This window comes from Populus alba, chromosome 1 (assembly GCF_005239225.2).
Source record: "Populus alba chromosome 1, ASM523922v2, whole genome shotgun sequence".
NCBI lineage: Eukaryota > Viridiplantae > Streptophyta > Magnoliopsida > Malpighiales > Salicaceae > Populus > Populus alba.
The window spans coordinates 30,272,738-30,290,446 of NC_133284.1; the positions used below are offsets into that span (position 1 = coordinate 30,272,738).

Genomic DNA, 17,709 nt, shown 5'->3' on the forward strand with positions numbered 1-17,709 from the left:
CCACATTAAAACTAAAAAATATATCTGATTAGTTAAATAAAAACAATACGTGATCAATTTTTATATAAAAACAAAATTCAATACCAACTTTGAAAAAAAAACAATTTTTTAAAGAGTTGTAAAAAAATAAAAAATATATTTTTATTTATTAATTATATCAAATTTGGTCATCAATTTTTTATTGCTATATATTTTATTTTGAATTTGTTTTTCAATTTGTCTTTTAGAATTTAATTTAATTTCATTTTTATACCAACTTTGATCCTTATTCTTTTTATTATTATTTATTTTTTTTATTTTTTTAATTATATTTTTTTATCTATTAGATTTAATCATTATTCTTTTTATTTCTTTTTATTTTATTTGAAATAATTTATGAAATTAATTTTTTTTAATTTCATCCTTTTTTAATTTTTTTTTTATCTATCAAATTTGATCTTTAGTCGTTTAATTAATTTTTATTTTAAATAATTTATGAAATTTGATTATTTTTTTTCAATTTCATTCTCCTTTAACTTTTTTATTTGTCTTATTTGGTCCTTGTTCTTTTAATAAACTTGAAAAAAAAGATATTAATAAATTATTTTTCAGCTCATTTTTCGTGACATAGCTAAACAATAAAAAATATTTTTTAATTTATTTTTTATGACACTACTAAACATTAGAAAATAATTTATTTTCAAGAAATTTATTTTAAAAAAAATCTATTTTTCAAGATAAAACTACTTTTCAGCAAACAAATAAAGATTCAATTTCTTAGTATATCATAACTAGAATTTTTATTCAAAGAATCAAGCATAAAAACCATTATACTATCTTGACTGACATAGGAATTTGCTTTAAAAAATATCTTTACAAATAACTTAAATGTAGGAAAAGATTTTTCACAAAAAATATATATATATATTATTTGATAAGTAACTAATGACATTTTATTAGTTATTTTCTGAGCTCACAATGAAAAAAAAAAAAAAGATAAATACAAAGAGAAGAAAAAGAAACAAACTCATGAATCATAAAAAATATATATATAAGAATATCTCAACCAACAATTTTGTTTTATTTATATCTATTTTTTTAAAAAATAAAGTTTAAAAATAACCAATAATAAAATATAACTAGTTATTTCTCCGTAAAAATTCTCATCAATAACTCCCCTATGTATCTCAATCAGATAGTTTTTTTTATTAATAAATATTTTCACCCCAGCTCTACCACATTAAAACTAAAAAATATATCTGATTAGTTAAATAAAAACAATACGTGATGAGATTGAAACTTGAGAATTTATGAAAACTTGACTTCTTATATTTAAATTATCAAAGAGCAGGAGAAAAAACCCTCGAGTTCAAATTCATAGATGGAGTAGGCAAATATGTGATGTGATCATGAGAATAGATCCAGATCCAGATCCATTAAATTAAAAATAATGAAACGTTATTATTGAAAGTCTTTCTTCGGGCAACATTATCCTGAATGATTTCAGTTTACCGCAAGCTCCATCTGTACCTGTCTCTCTCGTAAAACTAAAAAAAATGTCTGTCCAGTTGGCCATTCTTGGACTCTACCTGCAGGATCCATTTTAAATTAAATTTACAAATAATAAGTCGAGAAAGTGAATTATACAGGGGTTGCTTGTGATTTTTGAAAAAATATTGCTTGAAATTAATTATTATTTTTTTAATATTTTTGTATATGTTCTTGTATAAAAAACCTTAGCAGCATACAATCAATTAGCCGTTCTTTTGGTTGGTTCTGCGAGAGAGCTCACTGCTCACGCACCAACCAAATATGATGGCAGCGGGAAAAAGGGCGTTGTTGTCCATTTCCTAGCTAGCAGGTGAGCCCAAGAATGGTCCCTGTGTTGCTGTAATTCTCGCTTTTGAGCTACAGAGCGATCCATGTGAAGCTACTTTCGTTTTCACGGACCACTTTATTCTGCAAAATTTCCCAAGATCAATGGCATTTGTAGCTACTGGGAAGTGACTAGAGTTTAGCACTTTAGCCAGTAGATGCCCTACGTGCTCAGAGAAAAACAGGAAAAAAGAGACCACAAGGTCCACAACCATGGCTTTTGGCCATGCTCGAAAGCCTAAAGATGACTTGCCATCTTCCCTGAGTAAATAAACTGGTTTGGATTTCCTTTTTTCTTTTTTCCCTTCACTTGTCGACGAGCTGAGTGTTTCCAGCTGAGTTACAAGTCAATTAACCTGTACTGAATCATGGTATCAATCTGCACTCGAGCTGAGTGTATAGTGCAAGCCTCCTAGCTAAGTAGCAGCTCCCAAATCATCAAGAAATTACTTGAGAAATCGAACCTGGGCCTTGTGTCTGGCTACTCAGCTAGAACAATAATAATAACAATATAAAATTGGGCTAACATGGGACAAAAATCTAGCCCAATAAATTATCAGAGCCCAATAGATACAAACCGAAGCCACAACCCACAAAAGCTCCAAAGCACAGCAGTCCTTGCCGACAAGACAACAGGGGGAGGTCACTTGACTTTAAACCACTGTTTGAAAAACTTAGTGAGCATATTGATGAGGATGGGAAACTTGCTAATGCTACCTTTTTTTTTGTTAGCCATGCCAAAACGAAGTCGGTTTCGAGAATAGAAAAATAGTAAAATATAATGTGAAGCGGTTTTCTCTCTTTTTTTTTCTTTTTGAAAATTGAATTGAATTGAATCCGCTCCCAGCAAGGAGTTGATCTGGAAGTGGATTGAACCATGGTAGTAATCCGATTGGTATCACGAAAACACAAAACTCCTACAAGTCATCTATATAGACACAAACACACACACACCAAGTATAAATGAGTTCATATATTTTGCCCTAAATTCATAAGGTATCAGGAAACGCAAAACTCCTTCTCCAGCGGTACTCTTGTAGTTTTCTTTGTTCTCGTCTACGTCGTCTATGATCTCCTCCTTCCTTCGAGAATATATATTGCAAGATTCAAAGCCCCAATAATGGCCGTCACCAAGGAGGAGCTGGAGTTTCTTGAAACAAGAAAGCTGCTTAAAGAACAAATCCGAAAACGAAACTGTTCTCATCATCTCTCGGAGCTTTCTAATTCTGATCATCATAAAACTAAAACTTACGGATCATTCTTTGGCTCTTCTCAATCGAGTATCGCTCCAAGAGTTATTCAAGAAAGCAAAAGCAAGCTACAAACCCAGATTCCACAACATAGAGCAGTAAGTGCCGATACCCTTCTTTCTGCAATGGATAATCGGACCAAAGTCCAAAGGCTTCGACAGACAAGAGACTACTCTTTCCTGTTCTCTGACGACAATAATGATCTGACGCCACCAGTTTCTAGTGCCACTCCTGCACAAGCATCAGTGCCTTCAACAAAGCACTACGCAGATGTGAAGGGATTAAGAAAATTCAATGACCCTAAATTGAAGCCGAAACAGCCAGCCCTAGCATGTTCATTGAAGCCTCTCACAAACAAGGGGGTAATGGAGAAAATCACATCACGTATGTCCTTGCAATATCCATGTACCGATAAAAGAAAGCCTATCGTCAAAGCAGTTCATCCAACAAAGCAGTTCGCGGGTAGCAACGATAGCAAGGGACCCCAAAGACCCAACGATCCAACCTTGAATCCCAAACAGCCAGTGAAGCCACATGAGATGACAAACAAGCGAGCACGCGGCAATATTTCATCGCCTGTCTCTAATTTGCAAGATCATCGTCCCAAGAAAAGAAGACTTTCAGATGAAGTAGATGATTGTGAAGGTGAAAAGGCTCTTCTCATAATCAGAAAAATGTTCAACACCAAAAGGTTTGCTGGTCGTGACGATAGAGATATAAAAATGGAGGCAAGCTTTGGAGACATAACGAAGGAAGAGAAAAGAAGTGAAAGGCTTGGCAGGAAAGAAGATCGAGAGCAACTCCGCCTATTAGAAAAGAAAACGCGAGGCGTCAGAGGATGAGGAAGCATAATCAAGGAACAAAATTTTCGATATAGGCCTATGTTAGATATGGCTAGTTAATGGTTCTTGATTTTGAATCTGTACCTTTTTCTTCTTGTAACATGTTATTTATTAGTTAAAACAGCTAGATAGGTAGAGTGTATTATACCGCGGACCGAGTCAAAAAAAAAAATACAAAAAAAATTAAAACAACGATAACCTGAGCCAATTTAATTACCTTAATATAAGGGACAATAATTTAATATCAAAATAATAAAAGTTGAAAAATTCTTTCAAAAAAATAGTTAAGGAAAAAAACTAAGTCAACCTGAGTTAACTCGACTAACACACCACTGATAATATGAAATCGATATAAAAATAATTAGACTTTCAAAAGAAAAACCTACCAAAAAAGACTAAAGTTAAATAAAAAAAAATGCTGAAAAAAACTCTCGGATAACCAAGGTTAGCTTGACTAATTCATATTTAGAATAATCTCATATAAAAAAAAGCAAAAAAAATTATAAAGCTCAATGGTCAATAATGTAATGTCAAAGGATGAGGTTGCCCAAAAAAAAACTAAAATCGATTCGAGTTAAATTGATTAATCTATTACTCGGAATATAAGTTTAAGATAACCCAACAAAAAAAATAAAAATAACAACAACAAAGTTCAAGGTCTAATAACCAAAATGTGAAATGATGAATTATATATATATATATATATATATATATATATATATATATATATATATATATATATAAAAGGACCAAAAAGAACTCAATTTGCATCCAAGTCATGAGACTAGGATTACCTTGTAGAAAGGTGGATATTAAAACATAACAAAGTAAAATTTTCAATTATAAAATAATTTAAATCTAAACAATGAAAATCAAATATGGTATAAAAACTAAATGAAATAAAATAATTACAAATAAAATTTAAAAAGAAATTAAATACGGACCCAAATAATTAGAGATAAAATTGAAAATGATAAGAAAATAGTAATAAAAAAATAAGAACCCAAATTAGATTAAAAAAAATAAATAAAATAAGAAATTAAGGGAAATTTGAAAAATAAAAAAGATAAAAAAGAAATAGCAATCAAAAGAAAAGGAATCAAAATTGGATAAAAATAAATGTAATAAAATGATCAGAGATGAAATTGAAAAAATAATAAATTAATAATAAATGAGATGAAAAGGATAAAACACCAAATAAAAAAAGCAATCAAAAGAATAAAGATAAAATTGGATACAAAAATAAAATTAAATAAAATTCACATGGATGAAATTGAAAAAAAATCTAAAATCAAAAAGGCGTCTAAAGAAAAACTAATATTAATCTAAAAAATGAGGGTCAAAATTAATTGGAAGACACAATTATTTTTTGAATGATCGCTGGCATGAATTTCTATTCTAGTAGAAAAAAAACAGAGAAAAAAAGGGAAAAAAAAGAAAAAGAAAAAATGGGTCTGCTGAATGCCAACCATGCCTCTACTACAAGCACATGCTACATCACCAGAAAAAGAATGATGTGTTACTCCTAAGTCCTAACACCATCCTGAATGGTGAAATTTGATAATCAAACAGCTTAGCATGCACCTTCTGAATGACATGGGAATCATCGTGTGTTGCATGTATCAGTGTCTTTTTTTAAACAATATTTAATCTTTTAAAATGACTAAACAACCCCTAGATTAATCTAAAAATACCAAAAAATTATATAAGTAAAACCCAAAAACACCCTTGAAACCATGAGTATAATTTTTTTATTATTATTTTAAAAGCAATACCGTAAGTTCACTGTTTAAAAAAACTGAAAATACAAAAAAGCTCCCTTGTGCAAGTTTTATTGTTATTTGCTCTAAAAGGTAGAACTATGGTTTTACTAAACAAATAATAAAAAGACAAAAAAGCTCTTGAATTGAAGATATATACATTTTTTTATTTTTAAAGGTAACAAAGTAATTTAACCATGCAAAAAAAATTATGCTAACTAATTTGCCCCCAATCAATCTTGTAATGCCCAATGGATCCCTTGAAAAAAACAATTCTACCACAAGTAGTTAGGCTTTTGATTTATGTGGAGAAATGGACAATTCACTGTGGTAATCCATAACAAAAACATTCACACATATAAAAGACAACAAAGCAACAAAATCTCAAGTCAAGTTGTATGATTTTTCTTGTAATAGTACATCAAATTCTATAACACTTCTTTAGTAATGACATGTTTATTGGAATTGAAGTATTTGTTCTAACCCTTAACTTATTTTTGCTTGATGTAACAAAAAAAAATCTCCTCTTGTTTATCATATTTATTTATAAATGAGGTTATCTGATATTTGGATGGTGATTAATCATATGTTCAAGTCAATATACCCTTCTCTAGAGCTTAATAAATGTATAGTTAGTGATAGAAGTCCTAACACCTGTAAAAACAATCCTTTTTTTGTGGGGTTTTAGGGATCACTGACAAAGTTAGTGACTTTAAATAAAAAATTGTAATAAATGGAAAAAAAAAATAGGTTCTAAAAAAATGAGGTTGTTCTTATTTTAGTATGACAAATGTTATAGGAATTACAGTGTGAATGTCTCAAGAAAAAAAATTGTGAACCCTTTATTTGGATGATTCAATGGATATTTATAATCCCTGAACTTTGTTATTTTTTATGAAGTAAATGAGTTGAAGAGTTATTTTATTATAATGATATTAATGAGAGATAAAAATCTCTTACACATTATTAATAAGGGATAAATATTCATTACACATCATTAATAAAATGAAAAAGTGGTAGGGCTTTTAGAGATCTTTTATACACCTATAGATATAGAAAAATGATTATTCCTAACATAAAAATTTATATTAAAAGTTTTAAGAATGAATAAACGAAGCTCTATAACCCTAACATGAGTTTATAATGACTCTCAAACCAATTAGGCTTCACACATAGTCAAGCCCAAGAGAATTAAGTCTTGCAGCTTGCAAGACCCATGTTTACTCAGGCACAACATCTAGTCAAACCTAAGTGTTTTGAGTGTGGCAGCTCGCTAGACCTATGCTTACTCAAGTTCAGCGTGTGGCTAAACCCAAGTATGTTGAGCCTAGCAGCTCGCTAGACTCATGCTTACTTGGGTTCAGCATGTGGCCAAACTCAAGTATGTTGAGTCTAGTAGCTCTCTAAACCCACATTTACTTGGTCTCAACTCGTGACCGAACCCAAGTTTGTTAAATCTTACACGTTGCTAGGTTTATGCTTATTTGGACTCAGTGCATGGCTGTTGTCAAATTTGTTAGGTTTGGTATGTTGACAGATCTGTGTTTATTTGGGCTTAACTCGTGGCTGAACTCAAGTATATTAAGTCTAACAACTTTCTAGACTCATGTTTAATTGGGCTTGAAACATCGAACTCGAGTATGTGGGGTCTGACAGCTCACCAGACCCAATTAAGGGTGGGTTGCCTTCCTATTATTGGTTTTTTAGACAAGATTTTAGGCTTTATCAAGGGGCTTCAAAAATACTGATTCATCAGCAATGTTTATGCTGAACAACAAATAATACAGGCTGATCTTTAAAAAGAATGGAGAGAAGTAGAGTGCCCCGTTCTTTCTCAATATTATCCTGTTGGCTCATACATTTTCTTAACATGACAAGCAGGAAAAAAAAAAACCGCACTTCTCTTTACATTTTCTGAAAAGTTGAAACATTTCAAGCCAAAACTTGACTTACAGCATATCTGATAGATTCATATCCAAAAGAGGTTGAAAATAAGTTCTTTTAGAATTGAATATTTGCTCCTCTGTTTTTGCTTCTTAATTATTGCCACCTCCAGAGCTATGTAGAAGAACTTCAGACATTAATGGCAGCAGCTGCAAAATAGCTTCTTTGGGAGGTTTTCTTTCCATTGTAGTAGCAGTGATTGCTTGAATTGTTTCAGGTTCTGGCTTGGGTAGTGGCCCGTCTACGTATGGTTGTAGCACTGTAAGGAAGAATATGTTGTAGAAAATTGTGAAAAGAAAGAGAGCTGCAGCTGTATATACCAGGACAGACCCTGAAACTTCCGGCACTTCTTCTGTCATTTCATCTCTTGTAAGTTTCACGTCAGAAGCTGAAATCAGGTTGAAGAAAACATGTTTCAGCGTAGACGGTATTATCAAACCATTAGGCATTGCCTTCTGATCATATTCATAATTACTCATCCCTAAAGCTCGTAATTGGTAGCTTGAATGTTAATACTGATTAATTTGGAGAAGGAAATTCAGAAATTTTATTTATTTGATCAGTGATTACAGATAATAATGCATCATGCTCTGGAAATTCATATTATCTTGTTAATTAGCACCCATGTTAATATCATCTAGAGAGCAGAACTATACTGCCCTGGAATTCATTGTTTGCAAGTTAGACTAACCTGTAGCTAGTTTTCCTCTTAAACGCAATGAATGTCAGTATTTGCTTATTTACTGGAATCTATCCATCTCTGATTATCTACTCGTGAGGACAACTTTCCAGAGAATTGACAAATTCAACGCCAAAAAAAAAAAAAACTATCCAGATTTGTCAAGAAATGTTTGCGCAACTTGATGAAATACTATGATTTTCAAAAAAGAAAAAAAAAAAGCTGATAGGTAATGTGACATGTTGGAACTGCTTGATAATATGATATTTTGGACCAAAGAACAAAGGAAGTTCAGATTCTTCTTCGAACAAATTGATTGAAATTTGAACTTAAACTGATTGCAGCTTATCAAATTGATTATTTATACCAGAGACACCACACTCATGATGCATGTACAAGTCAGCAAATCTCAAACAATAATTATTATTTTTTTGAATCAATCCTAATAAAATATATTGTAAATGACTAGAAAATTAAGAATTCTTGACGAAAGCAGCATTATTAAAGAAAAGGAATTCCTGGGATGTCAGAGCATAAACTGTCATTGCAGTGACAGAAAGAGAGAGGTACCTCTTATCTTTGGAGAGCTGATTTGTTTCTCAGAGAAGGCTTGGAGCTGCTGGTCAAGTTTTTGAAGGGCTTCTTTGGCCTTGTCCGAGTCTATCTCATATTTTTCCGAGTCTTTCTCTACAGCGTGGACAATAAAAGAAGGTACAAAATAAGATTGGTCTTTGCTTGTTCTCTTGAAGCCATGACCATATACAGGTGCCAGCCACAGAGAAACTACTGGTGTCGTCTTCTTGCTGGTGAGCCAGGAGAGTCGAGGAAGTGGTGATGGCTGCCTGATATAGCAGAGGGAGAGACAGCAGAAAGAAAGCATCTGAATGTGCAAGAAAATGAAACAGAGCCACTTCATCAACAGCTAACGATAAGGAGTTAGCTAGAGTGCAAGCATGGTGTATGGCAATTGAAGCTGGGGGTAATCTGAGCTCAGCTGTTCAGGATAGGATTTGGTTATTCTATTTCTTGGCTAGATGATAAGCGAGGAGCTGATTTCTTTGGGACATAAGGCAGGCCTGGGCTTTCCAATTGGGCTTTCATCATCCGATAAATCATGGGCGAGTCTTGTCCTCTGAAAACTAACAAATGGGCTTAACCTTGTTCTATTCAAATCTTTTGCCCCCTCACATGTTTCCTACCAAGTGTAGATTAATCTTATTTATGGAGGTCAAATATACACTAATGTTTCAAGTGGGGGTATAACACGCTGTAATTATTATTTTTTAAAATATTTTTTATTTGAAAATATATTAAAATAATATTTTTTAAAAAATATATATTTTTAATATTAGTACGTCAAAATAATTTAAAAATATAAAGAAAAATCATTTGAAGTAAAAGAATAATTTTCTTAAAAATACTTTTAAAATGCAAAAAATAAACACACTATAAGGTAGCATTCAGTATAGTGGTGGTAACTATTTTTTTCAAAGTGTTTTCGCTCGGAAATACATCAAATTAATATTTTTAAAAAGTTTCTATAACATCAATATATTAAAACAATTTTTTTGTCAATTGATGTTTAGGTAGCATTCTCAAACACTACTTAAGCCCATTACAATAAAGGATTGTTTGTTTTTGTTATTATTTTATATAGAGAATATTATACTTTGATTTTATTATATGTTTACCTTGATCGAGGTAACGAAAAGATAGATATTGGGTATAACATAAATTATACGAAGTACTTGAGTGATTAAGAAATGATTCATCATCCTATGTAAATTAGAAAAAATATCTCATCTATTCACAAATAGTATTGATTGAGAAATCATTGGCCAAGATGAAATTCGATTTAAAAATGGTTTTAAATCTTATTCAAACAATTAATTACCATTAGAAAGAAAACATAATTTAACATGGTAGATATAATCCATACTTTAATGTTAAAGCAAAACATTATTGATGAAAAGATATTAATTACATTGAGAAACTGGTCACTAAAATGTTAATTCAAACCACTTATGATTTTTATAATATCTGGAAGATCATAACACATTGTTAAACGATACATCTGATCTTCAAATATAAATTAATCAATTATTGAATTGATAATAAATTAAATTGTTTAATTTATTTAATTGAAATTATACTTTATATCTAAGCCAACATATTATGAACCTAATGGGTCATACACATTAAAAAGCACTAGTAAAAAATAAAACTGTGATGATTTAATTAAATATGAGTTGATTAAAATATATTTTAGAAATTAAAAGCCATGATATAAGATGTACATGGATTATATTTCCATACCTAGAAAAATCAAGTAAAGACTTGATTGAGTTAATTTCTAAAATTATCCTTAATTAATATATAAATATTATTCAAGGGCAAATTGATACTTTTTTTTAATTTATAGAGTTTTTCATATTCCTTTATAAATTATTAAATTATGCCTCCTATTGTGAGGAGGTTATCTGTTAGATAAAAAAAACTATGCAAACATAAATATGGCTATTGTTTCGGCTAGATCTAACTAGATTATTTGAATTTGTCTAGAATTTAGTATTTTGGCCAACTTCTGGCAAAAAAAAAAATTTATAAAAAAATTTCTTGACTGCTACCTTACCAGTGCCTCCCCAGCAACAACAATGAGTTGCTGTTATGGCCTTCACCCCAATAATGTCAGGCGCTGCTAGAAGCCTAGTGTGAGGCAGCTCCTTATTGTAATGGGCTTAGGTAGAATTTGAGAATGCTGTCTAATCTGTTTTAAAAATTTTAAAATAAACATATTTTAAGATAGCACTTAATATTGTTTTTTAATATATTTTTCATTCAAAAATATATCAAAATATTATTATTATTTTTTAATTTTTTTTCCTGACATTAACATATTAAAATGATTAAAAAAAATATAAAAAATTATTTCAAATATAAAAAGTTATTTTTTTATCAAATGATGTTTAGGTAGTGTCCCAAACGCTATCTAAATCTATTATAATAATGAGTTGTTTGTTTTTAGATTGACAACGTATTTTGTGGCTTTTTTAAAATTTAATGTTGTTTGAAATTATTTATATATATATATTTAAATTTTTTTAATGTGTTTATATTAAAAATAATTTTTAAAAAATAAAAAATATATTATTTTTTATATTTTAAAATAAAAAACATTTTATAAAATAAATACTAGAATCCAAACAAGATCTAAAACCAATAAAATATCTACAATATCACGGAGTTTTTCTTTTGATAGGACATGTCACTCAGACTTTTTAACATAATAATAAAATAAACATCTCAACCCATTGAATTTGCATCTTCGTTGAGTAAGTAGAAAGAAAGGACTCTTTTTGTGGTTCCGAACTTGATTATGATGACGTGGCGTCATTCAACTGGGTTAGGTTAGAAAAGAAAGACAGAAACATGTCGAGAGCCAAGTGAATAAAAAATAAAAAATAAATACAGAGAGAGACAGAGCCGACAATAAATAAAACAGAAAAATAAAACACAAACGTGAAGGCACACAAAGATGAAGAAATCAGGAGGGGGAGCAGACAAGAAAAGGGTTCGAAGATCATCAGGAGCTGTACCAAATGGCACCAGAGATCCAAACACTGATACCCCCCCCAGGGTTTGTCTTCTCTTTCTCTCTGATCTTGGTTTCCTTTGTTTTCTTTTCTTTTAAATGAAGTTATTATCTTTATGTTACAATTCATGTAATTGAAACTAGCGTTGCAATTGTAGAGTTCTCCTGTGCTTGTTTAAAGACGTATGCGAAAAAATTGACTTTTTTCCCTTCAATATTCATGTGTGTTTAGGGAATATGAATAAGGTGTTTTCTTGTAAAATGGGACCTGAAAGATGCAAACTTTGGTAAGGGCCTGATACTTTTGTCTGTGTTTTTCCATTCCCTGGACACCCATGTCAAGAAACGAATTTATGGTCTTTAGAGATTCATTTTGGTTGTCAAAACAAAAGGGGAAGTTAGTCCTGTGAGAAAACAACCCATTGTACAATTTTTCAGTAATTTCATTTTGTTTGGAAAAATAAACGGGGAAGTTAAATTGTTAGTCCTGTGAGAAAATAACCCATTGTACAAATTTTCAGTCACATTGCAGTACCTGATTCAGGAAATCGTAGTGTTTTCATTGGTATACATTAGTGATCATTGTTTGAATTCTTAAAAAAAAATTAAATGTTCTTATCTTTCTCCATCATTGTATTACATTTCCAGGAGCTTCCATGTGTTGTACTCTTATGATCCTGAGCCTTGACAGCGTTTAGTGGCAGTAAAGTTCTTGCAAAAACCTTATGTTAAAAACCGCAGCTAGCTTGTTAAAACTTCCATGAACTGCTTTCACAAGGAATTTGCTTTTAATGTATATCAACCTTTTAAAATCTGTGAAAAGGTTGCATGTGTTATTCACTTGTACATTTTAAGTCCATGTAACTAGTAATGGTGGTTTATGCTTTTTAAGTTATTGCTTGACATTCATCCATATTTGGTGAATGGTTGGTGTGACTAACTTTGGGCCAATCATTTTTATGCATAATAATGGTTCTCAACTTGATTCCTTTTATAATGCTTTCTGACTTCTATGGTTGTTTCTCTCTTCAGAGACAGGCTGCAAAAAAAGATGTGTTTCAGTTGTTTGCCGAGAAGGTAAGAGATCACAAGGGTTTGGTTTCTCGTTGGGCCGTCTTACAAGAGACACGTGTTGAATATTTTAGAGGAAAGGATTTTGTAGGCTTTCTGAAAAATCATCCAGAGATTAAAGATATATTAGAGTCAAATAAGAATTTAGAGGTTGAAGAAATTGTTGATACTTTATTAAGTAAGAACCTTTTAGTGCGTTGTGATCGCGTGGTGAAAACTGTTCGTCCTGGGAAGAAAAAGTTGTCTACCTGGCCAGCACATCTAGAGATCTTTCCTGTAAGTTGTTTCCTTTTGCACTTGGATGTTTAATATGAAAAGTGATATTTTAATTGATTTTCTAACCTACTGGAATTTCTGACTTCTCTATGCAAATTGTCAATTATCATGTATTTAACGTATCCTTGTTTATTATGAAATGTTAATTCTAACAACTATTTTCTATATGATTGGGTTAATTGACTTCTTAGAGACCAGGACTTATATGAATTCTCTTGATCATCTATTACTCTCTTTTGCATTTAGTAAGCATGCCGTGTCAATGATATGTTGTCCCTTGCATTCTTCCAAGAATGGATGTGCTTTGTGCTTGTATTATGTTGCCCAAGCACATTCTGCATCTCTGTATCATTTATGTCAGAATGTTATTTACTTTCTGTGGTCAGACCAGGCCTTCATATCCTTTCAATAACAGGACAAATTTGAGTTCCAGGGATGAATATGGTAAGTCGCTAGATTGTGCTCACTAAAACGTTGAGTCTATGTGGAAAAGGTAAAAGAAGTTGGAGTGGGAATTATAATTAGAAGAATAGGGAAATTAGAGAACCAGTCACCCTTGCATCTCTATCCATGTCAGTTGCATTTTTCTTTTTCTTTTTTTGTAGTCAAAGAAATTAAGATCCTTGTATTATATTGCCTCTGAAGCTCAATTTATTAACATTATTTTGTCCTTTGCAGGATCAAGTGTTTTCAGAAAATGATTCCTTTTTTGCATGGACGTTCGTAAAACAGAGGCCGTTATGGCAGACACTCCTCTCACTTTCTTGGCCTGTGCTGACTCTTGCAATTTGCTTGTTTCCTGTATACCCACATGGGTGCAAGCTATTAATCCTCTACTCTTGTGCTGGACTTCTTTTGCTTATTTTCTCACTTCTTTCATGTAAGTACTCCTGGGCTCATTTTTTATTGCTTCATATATTTTTTACCGCGTTATCAAACCCTAGTTTAGAGTTGCCTGATTATGTTTGCTAAATCAGTATCATCACGCATGGAACAACATTTGACCAAATTTTTATGAAGTTTATTGATTGAAAATCTATATTTCTTTTGTAAACTTCTTATAATTTTCATATTTGAAAACCAGAACCTGCTGCTTATGTTGAACTCCATTTTGTGTTTCTTTGTTTTGTTGGTTTCTACCTCTAATTTCCTCTGTGAGAGAAATTATTGTACTGATGTTATGAGAGAAATATTGTTATCAAGCCCAGAGAAACTTGTCAGCTATGGGTGTAAATGCATACATGGACATTCTTATTAATTTGTTATAGTTATTAGCATCTGGAGTTAATGTAAGGAGATAGCCCTTTGCGTGCTAGTTTCAGGACATGTGGGAGTACTTTTATTTTTGGGGATCGGTAGATACTTGTAGAAACATGGTTTCCTGGCACTCTATTATCATGAAAAGGCCACCATCCTAATGCTTTTTTAATTGCTGTTTTCCCGCCTTTTTTGCAAAATTAACAACATAACATTTTAAACTTTACGATTGATGGGAGATATGATTTGCAGACAGTATTTTTGGCCACATTAACAGATACAGCAGTTGTTGGGGATGGTACAGAGGCCTTTATGTGTGTATTTATTAGGCATTTATTTCTGTTGATTATTCTCCTCTACTACAATCTATTTGCCATTTGGCTTCGGTTCTTTTTCTGCTCTTTGAAGTTGTTGTTTTACCTGGCTGCAAGGGGCACGGTGTGTTTTGTTGGCAGTGGATCTTTATTGTGTGTGTGTTGGGGGGGTTGCCTGCTTGCCAATTACTGTCTCTATGCTGCATAACATTTGTTAATGAGAGTGGGTCTATGGTGCAAAGCCATGATCCTGTTCAAGAGCTTACTCTTTCATACAAAATCTATGAAAAAATGTCATCTTTTTAGCCAATACTCATAACCTCTTTTGTTTTTGTTTTATTCTGTTTTCCTTTTTAACTTCTAAATTTGTTTTAACACATTTGGTTTCTCTGAGGCCTAAGAATCTGCTTGGGAAAATTCTAAAATAAGTTGTTCATGAACAAATCCCTTCTCGGTCTATAGCAGTCAATTCCACTGCCTTGTCTTTAATCCAGTTCAAATTGAATTATTTAAGAACTAGTGTTCTTTCTGATTTCCATAACATATAACTGCATTCTTAATTTAGATTATTATGCATAACTAGGCTAGAGATGAGTGATGAATAGCATGTGGCTCAAAATAACAACAGAAAGAGGCCAAAGATAACATTCCCCCTCCAACTTGGTTTATCTTATGAATAATGAGCTCAATATTTAATGATCTTTAGAATGATCCATGATGATTACACTTGTATGAGACTTGTGCAATGACGGTGGAAGCTTGAAAATGATGGTGGGTTCTGGCAGACAGACAATCACATGGAAATATGGGTTTGAGAGAAGAAGGATGGACTTGAGTGGTGGTGTTTGCTTTTAGGAACCGGTTCCCCAATTCGGTTGCAAAATGGATTGTTGTTGATGTTTTTGTGAATGACATTTCTGTCATAAAGCTCCTTATCTATGGTATGACCAAATTGTTTTTGTGAGGCAATTAATAGAGGCATCATTGACCTTTTGAGATCGGAATGTAAGGTTTGCATGCTCCTGTTTTTTATAAACCTCTAGGTGTGCTTTTGTTTTCTAGTGGAATTTGGGGCTTCTGTGTTTGTTGGGACATCAGGAATGGTTTTCTTTTGATGTCACCTTTGCAGATCATTACGGAATTTTCCATAACTAAACTCTTCATGGAATTTTCATCATCATCAAATCAACTTCAGTAGTCTTAAATGACATTCATCCATATTAATTAATCATCTTTTCAAGAAGGGCAATCATGATTGCTCAAGTCAGCTTCAATATTTGATATATTTGATTTAGTGCTCTGTAACTGGTATGTGAGAAACCACTGGCATGATGATCTTTCTCACTGAGGTGGTAATGAGAATGGGAATGAAGGTAAACAATTTCCACCTAAAGTTTCTGCATTTTCCTCAGTAATTTTCTAGAGTGCTAAATTCTGTATGTGGATGGTTTTTCATTCTTTATACTAGTCTCGTGAGTCTACATTATGGTTTTTATTTTACCATTATTCTCATTTATTTGACAGTGATAACTAGTGCTGAATTATTTCTTAACTGCCTTTAGGGGTTATTGAGGTTTTCTGTTCATTTTGCAGTGAGAGCAACAGTATTCGGTGCTTTATACATCATTCTTGGAAAGCGTGTTTGGTTATTCCCTAACATCCTTGCTGAAGAAGCTACCTTGGGAGAATTATTCCGTTTATGGCCAAACAAGGATGAGGAGGAGAGGCCCAAGTGGACAACGAGGCTTTTCTATGCATTACTAGCTGTGCTCGTTATATTACTGCTGAGGCACCATGCCCCCGATGAAGCTGCCAGAGCAAGGTGAGTACACCTGTTGCTAAATTTAGTGGACTGAAAAAAACTGTCTTTCCCATTTTGCCCTAAATATGGTTACTCAAGGAACAAAGATGATTGTGGAAAACTTGAATTACAGCGAAATTGTTTCACTATCTTTTACATGTCTGTTTTACTTGTTACCAAGCTAAGACTGCAGAATCAAGTGGTCCATGTATTTTTTTCTAGAACTATCAAGTTGCCATCTTGCTTTGTCGGTGTAGTGTATGCTATTCTTTTGGGGGTATAATATAATTTCACTTAGTGCCTTGATTGGGAACTTCTTGATGGCATTCTCATAAAAAATTGCAACAATGAACCCTCTTAAATATTTGTTTCCATGCTTGAGTCTGAAGTTCAATCTATGTCCTGCAGGTATCAGAAGCGGATGTCCAACATAATTGACGACGTTCTTGAGTGGTCTCCAAGTTTGGCGCTGTCTGGAATGATGGAGAAGCAGCCAACTGTGGTGAATGCCACAGAACCCAACGATTTTACAGATTCTGGTCAAACAGACTCGAGGAAGGTGCCTCCAGCAGGTGATGAAGGTGGAGAAACCATCTTAGAACAACACGAGGATGAAGAAATTAAAAACACAGAGGATGCCGCTGATCAACATCAGCATCAAGATCATATATGACAGTAGATCAGAGGCCATACCAAGCAGGAGACAGATATACTACCTACTTTGGATTCCATCTTAAATTTTAAGTGTAAAACTGTGTAATCAAACAGTGAAATAAAACAGTTTTTGATCGTTCCCTCATTAATAGTGAGAATAGATAGGGGAATTTCTGTAATGAAGAGCCATTTAACTATATCATATTGGCTATGCTTTATGCTTGCTCCAAGAGTGCCGGCCCTTTTTTTAGACGGGTAAAATGGATTCATGTTACTTCCAAGTTTTAAAAATTAGTTGTATCTGCCCTTCTAGATCAATTTTGAGAAACTGACTAATAGTTTTAATTTTGTGAGATAGAGTGTTTTGTTTGAGCCATGTGATTAGAGAAAATAAATAACCAAAAACTCAAAAAGA

General features: G+C 32.3%; 3 protein-coding genes across 4 annotated transcripts; 2 read left to right on the forward strand and 1 right to left on the reverse strand.

The window, feature by feature from the left end:
- Window positions 1-2,974: 2,974 nt before the first annotated feature.
- LOC118032935 (uncharacterized) lies at window positions 2,975-3,946 on the forward strand. Its single transcript, XM_035037745.1, has one exon. It carries the CDS (start codon window positions 2,975-2,977, stop codon window positions 3,944-3,946), a length of 972 nt encoding a protein of 323 aa, XP_034893636.1.
- Window positions 3,947-7,590: 3,644 nt separating this feature from the next.
- LOC118033009 (uncharacterized) lies at window positions 7,591-9,351 on the reverse strand. The gene is made up of 2 exons (XM_035037838.2): window positions 8,900-9,351; window positions 7,591-8,038 (listed from the first exon to the last, which is right to left on the reverse strand). Exons 1-2 carry the CDS (start codon window positions 9,243-9,245, stop codon window positions 7,743-7,745), a joined length of 642 nt encoding a protein of 213 aa, XP_034893729.1. The 5' UTR covers window positions 9,246-9,351; the 3' UTR covers window positions 7,591-7,742.
- A 2,365-nt stretch (window positions 9,352-11,716) lies between these two features.
- On the forward strand, window positions 11,717-17,517 carry LOC118032887 (translocation protein SEC62). Of its 2 annotated transcripts, XM_035037677.2 has the most exons (6): window positions 11,813-11,966; window positions 12,154-12,208; window positions 12,954-13,268; window positions 13,947-14,148; window positions 16,433-16,661; window positions 17,049-17,517. In XM_035037677.2, exons 2-6 carry the CDS (start codon window positions 12,197-12,199, stop codon window positions 17,311-17,313), a joined length of 1,023 nt encoding a protein of 340 aa, XP_034893568.1. In that variant the 5' UTR covers window positions 11,813-11,966; window positions 12,154-12,196; the 3' UTR covers window positions 17,314-17,517. The 2 variants fall into 2 exon arrangements, with proteins under 2 accessions (XP_034893567.1, XP_034893568.1); XM_035037676.2 differs by lacking the exon at window positions 12,154-12,208 and having other exon boundaries at window positions 11,717-11,966.
- The last annotated feature ends 192 nt before the right edge of the window (window positions 17,518-17,709 follow it).

Bases quoted from the DNA above. Each gene is read 5' to 3' on its own strand.
- LOC118032935 (XM_035037745.1), top strand. From the start codon at position 2,975: ATGGCCGTCACCAAGGAGGAGCTGGAGTTTCTTGAAACAAGAAAGCTG.
- LOC118032887 (XM_035037676.2), top strand. From the start codon at position 11,865: ATGAAGAAATCAGGAGGGGGAGCAGACAAGAAAAGGGTTCGAAGATCA. The intron at 13,269-13,946 runs GTAAGTTGTTTC...TGTCCTTTGCAG, and splicing joins CACATCTAGAGATCTTTCCT to GATCAAGTGTTTTCAGAAAA. The intron at 16,662-17,048 runs GTGAGTACACCT...TATGTCCTGCAG, and splicing joins GATGAAGCTGCCAGAGCAAG to GTATCAGAAGCGGATGTCCA.
- LOC118033009 (XM_035037838.2), bottom strand. From the start codon at position 9,245: ATGAAGTGGCTCTGTTTCATTTTCTTGCACATTCAGATGCTTTCTTTC. The intron at 8,039-8,899 runs GTACCTCTCTCT...ACCTGATTTCAG, and splicing joins CAGCTCTCCAAAGATAAGAG to CTTCTGACGTGAAACTTACA.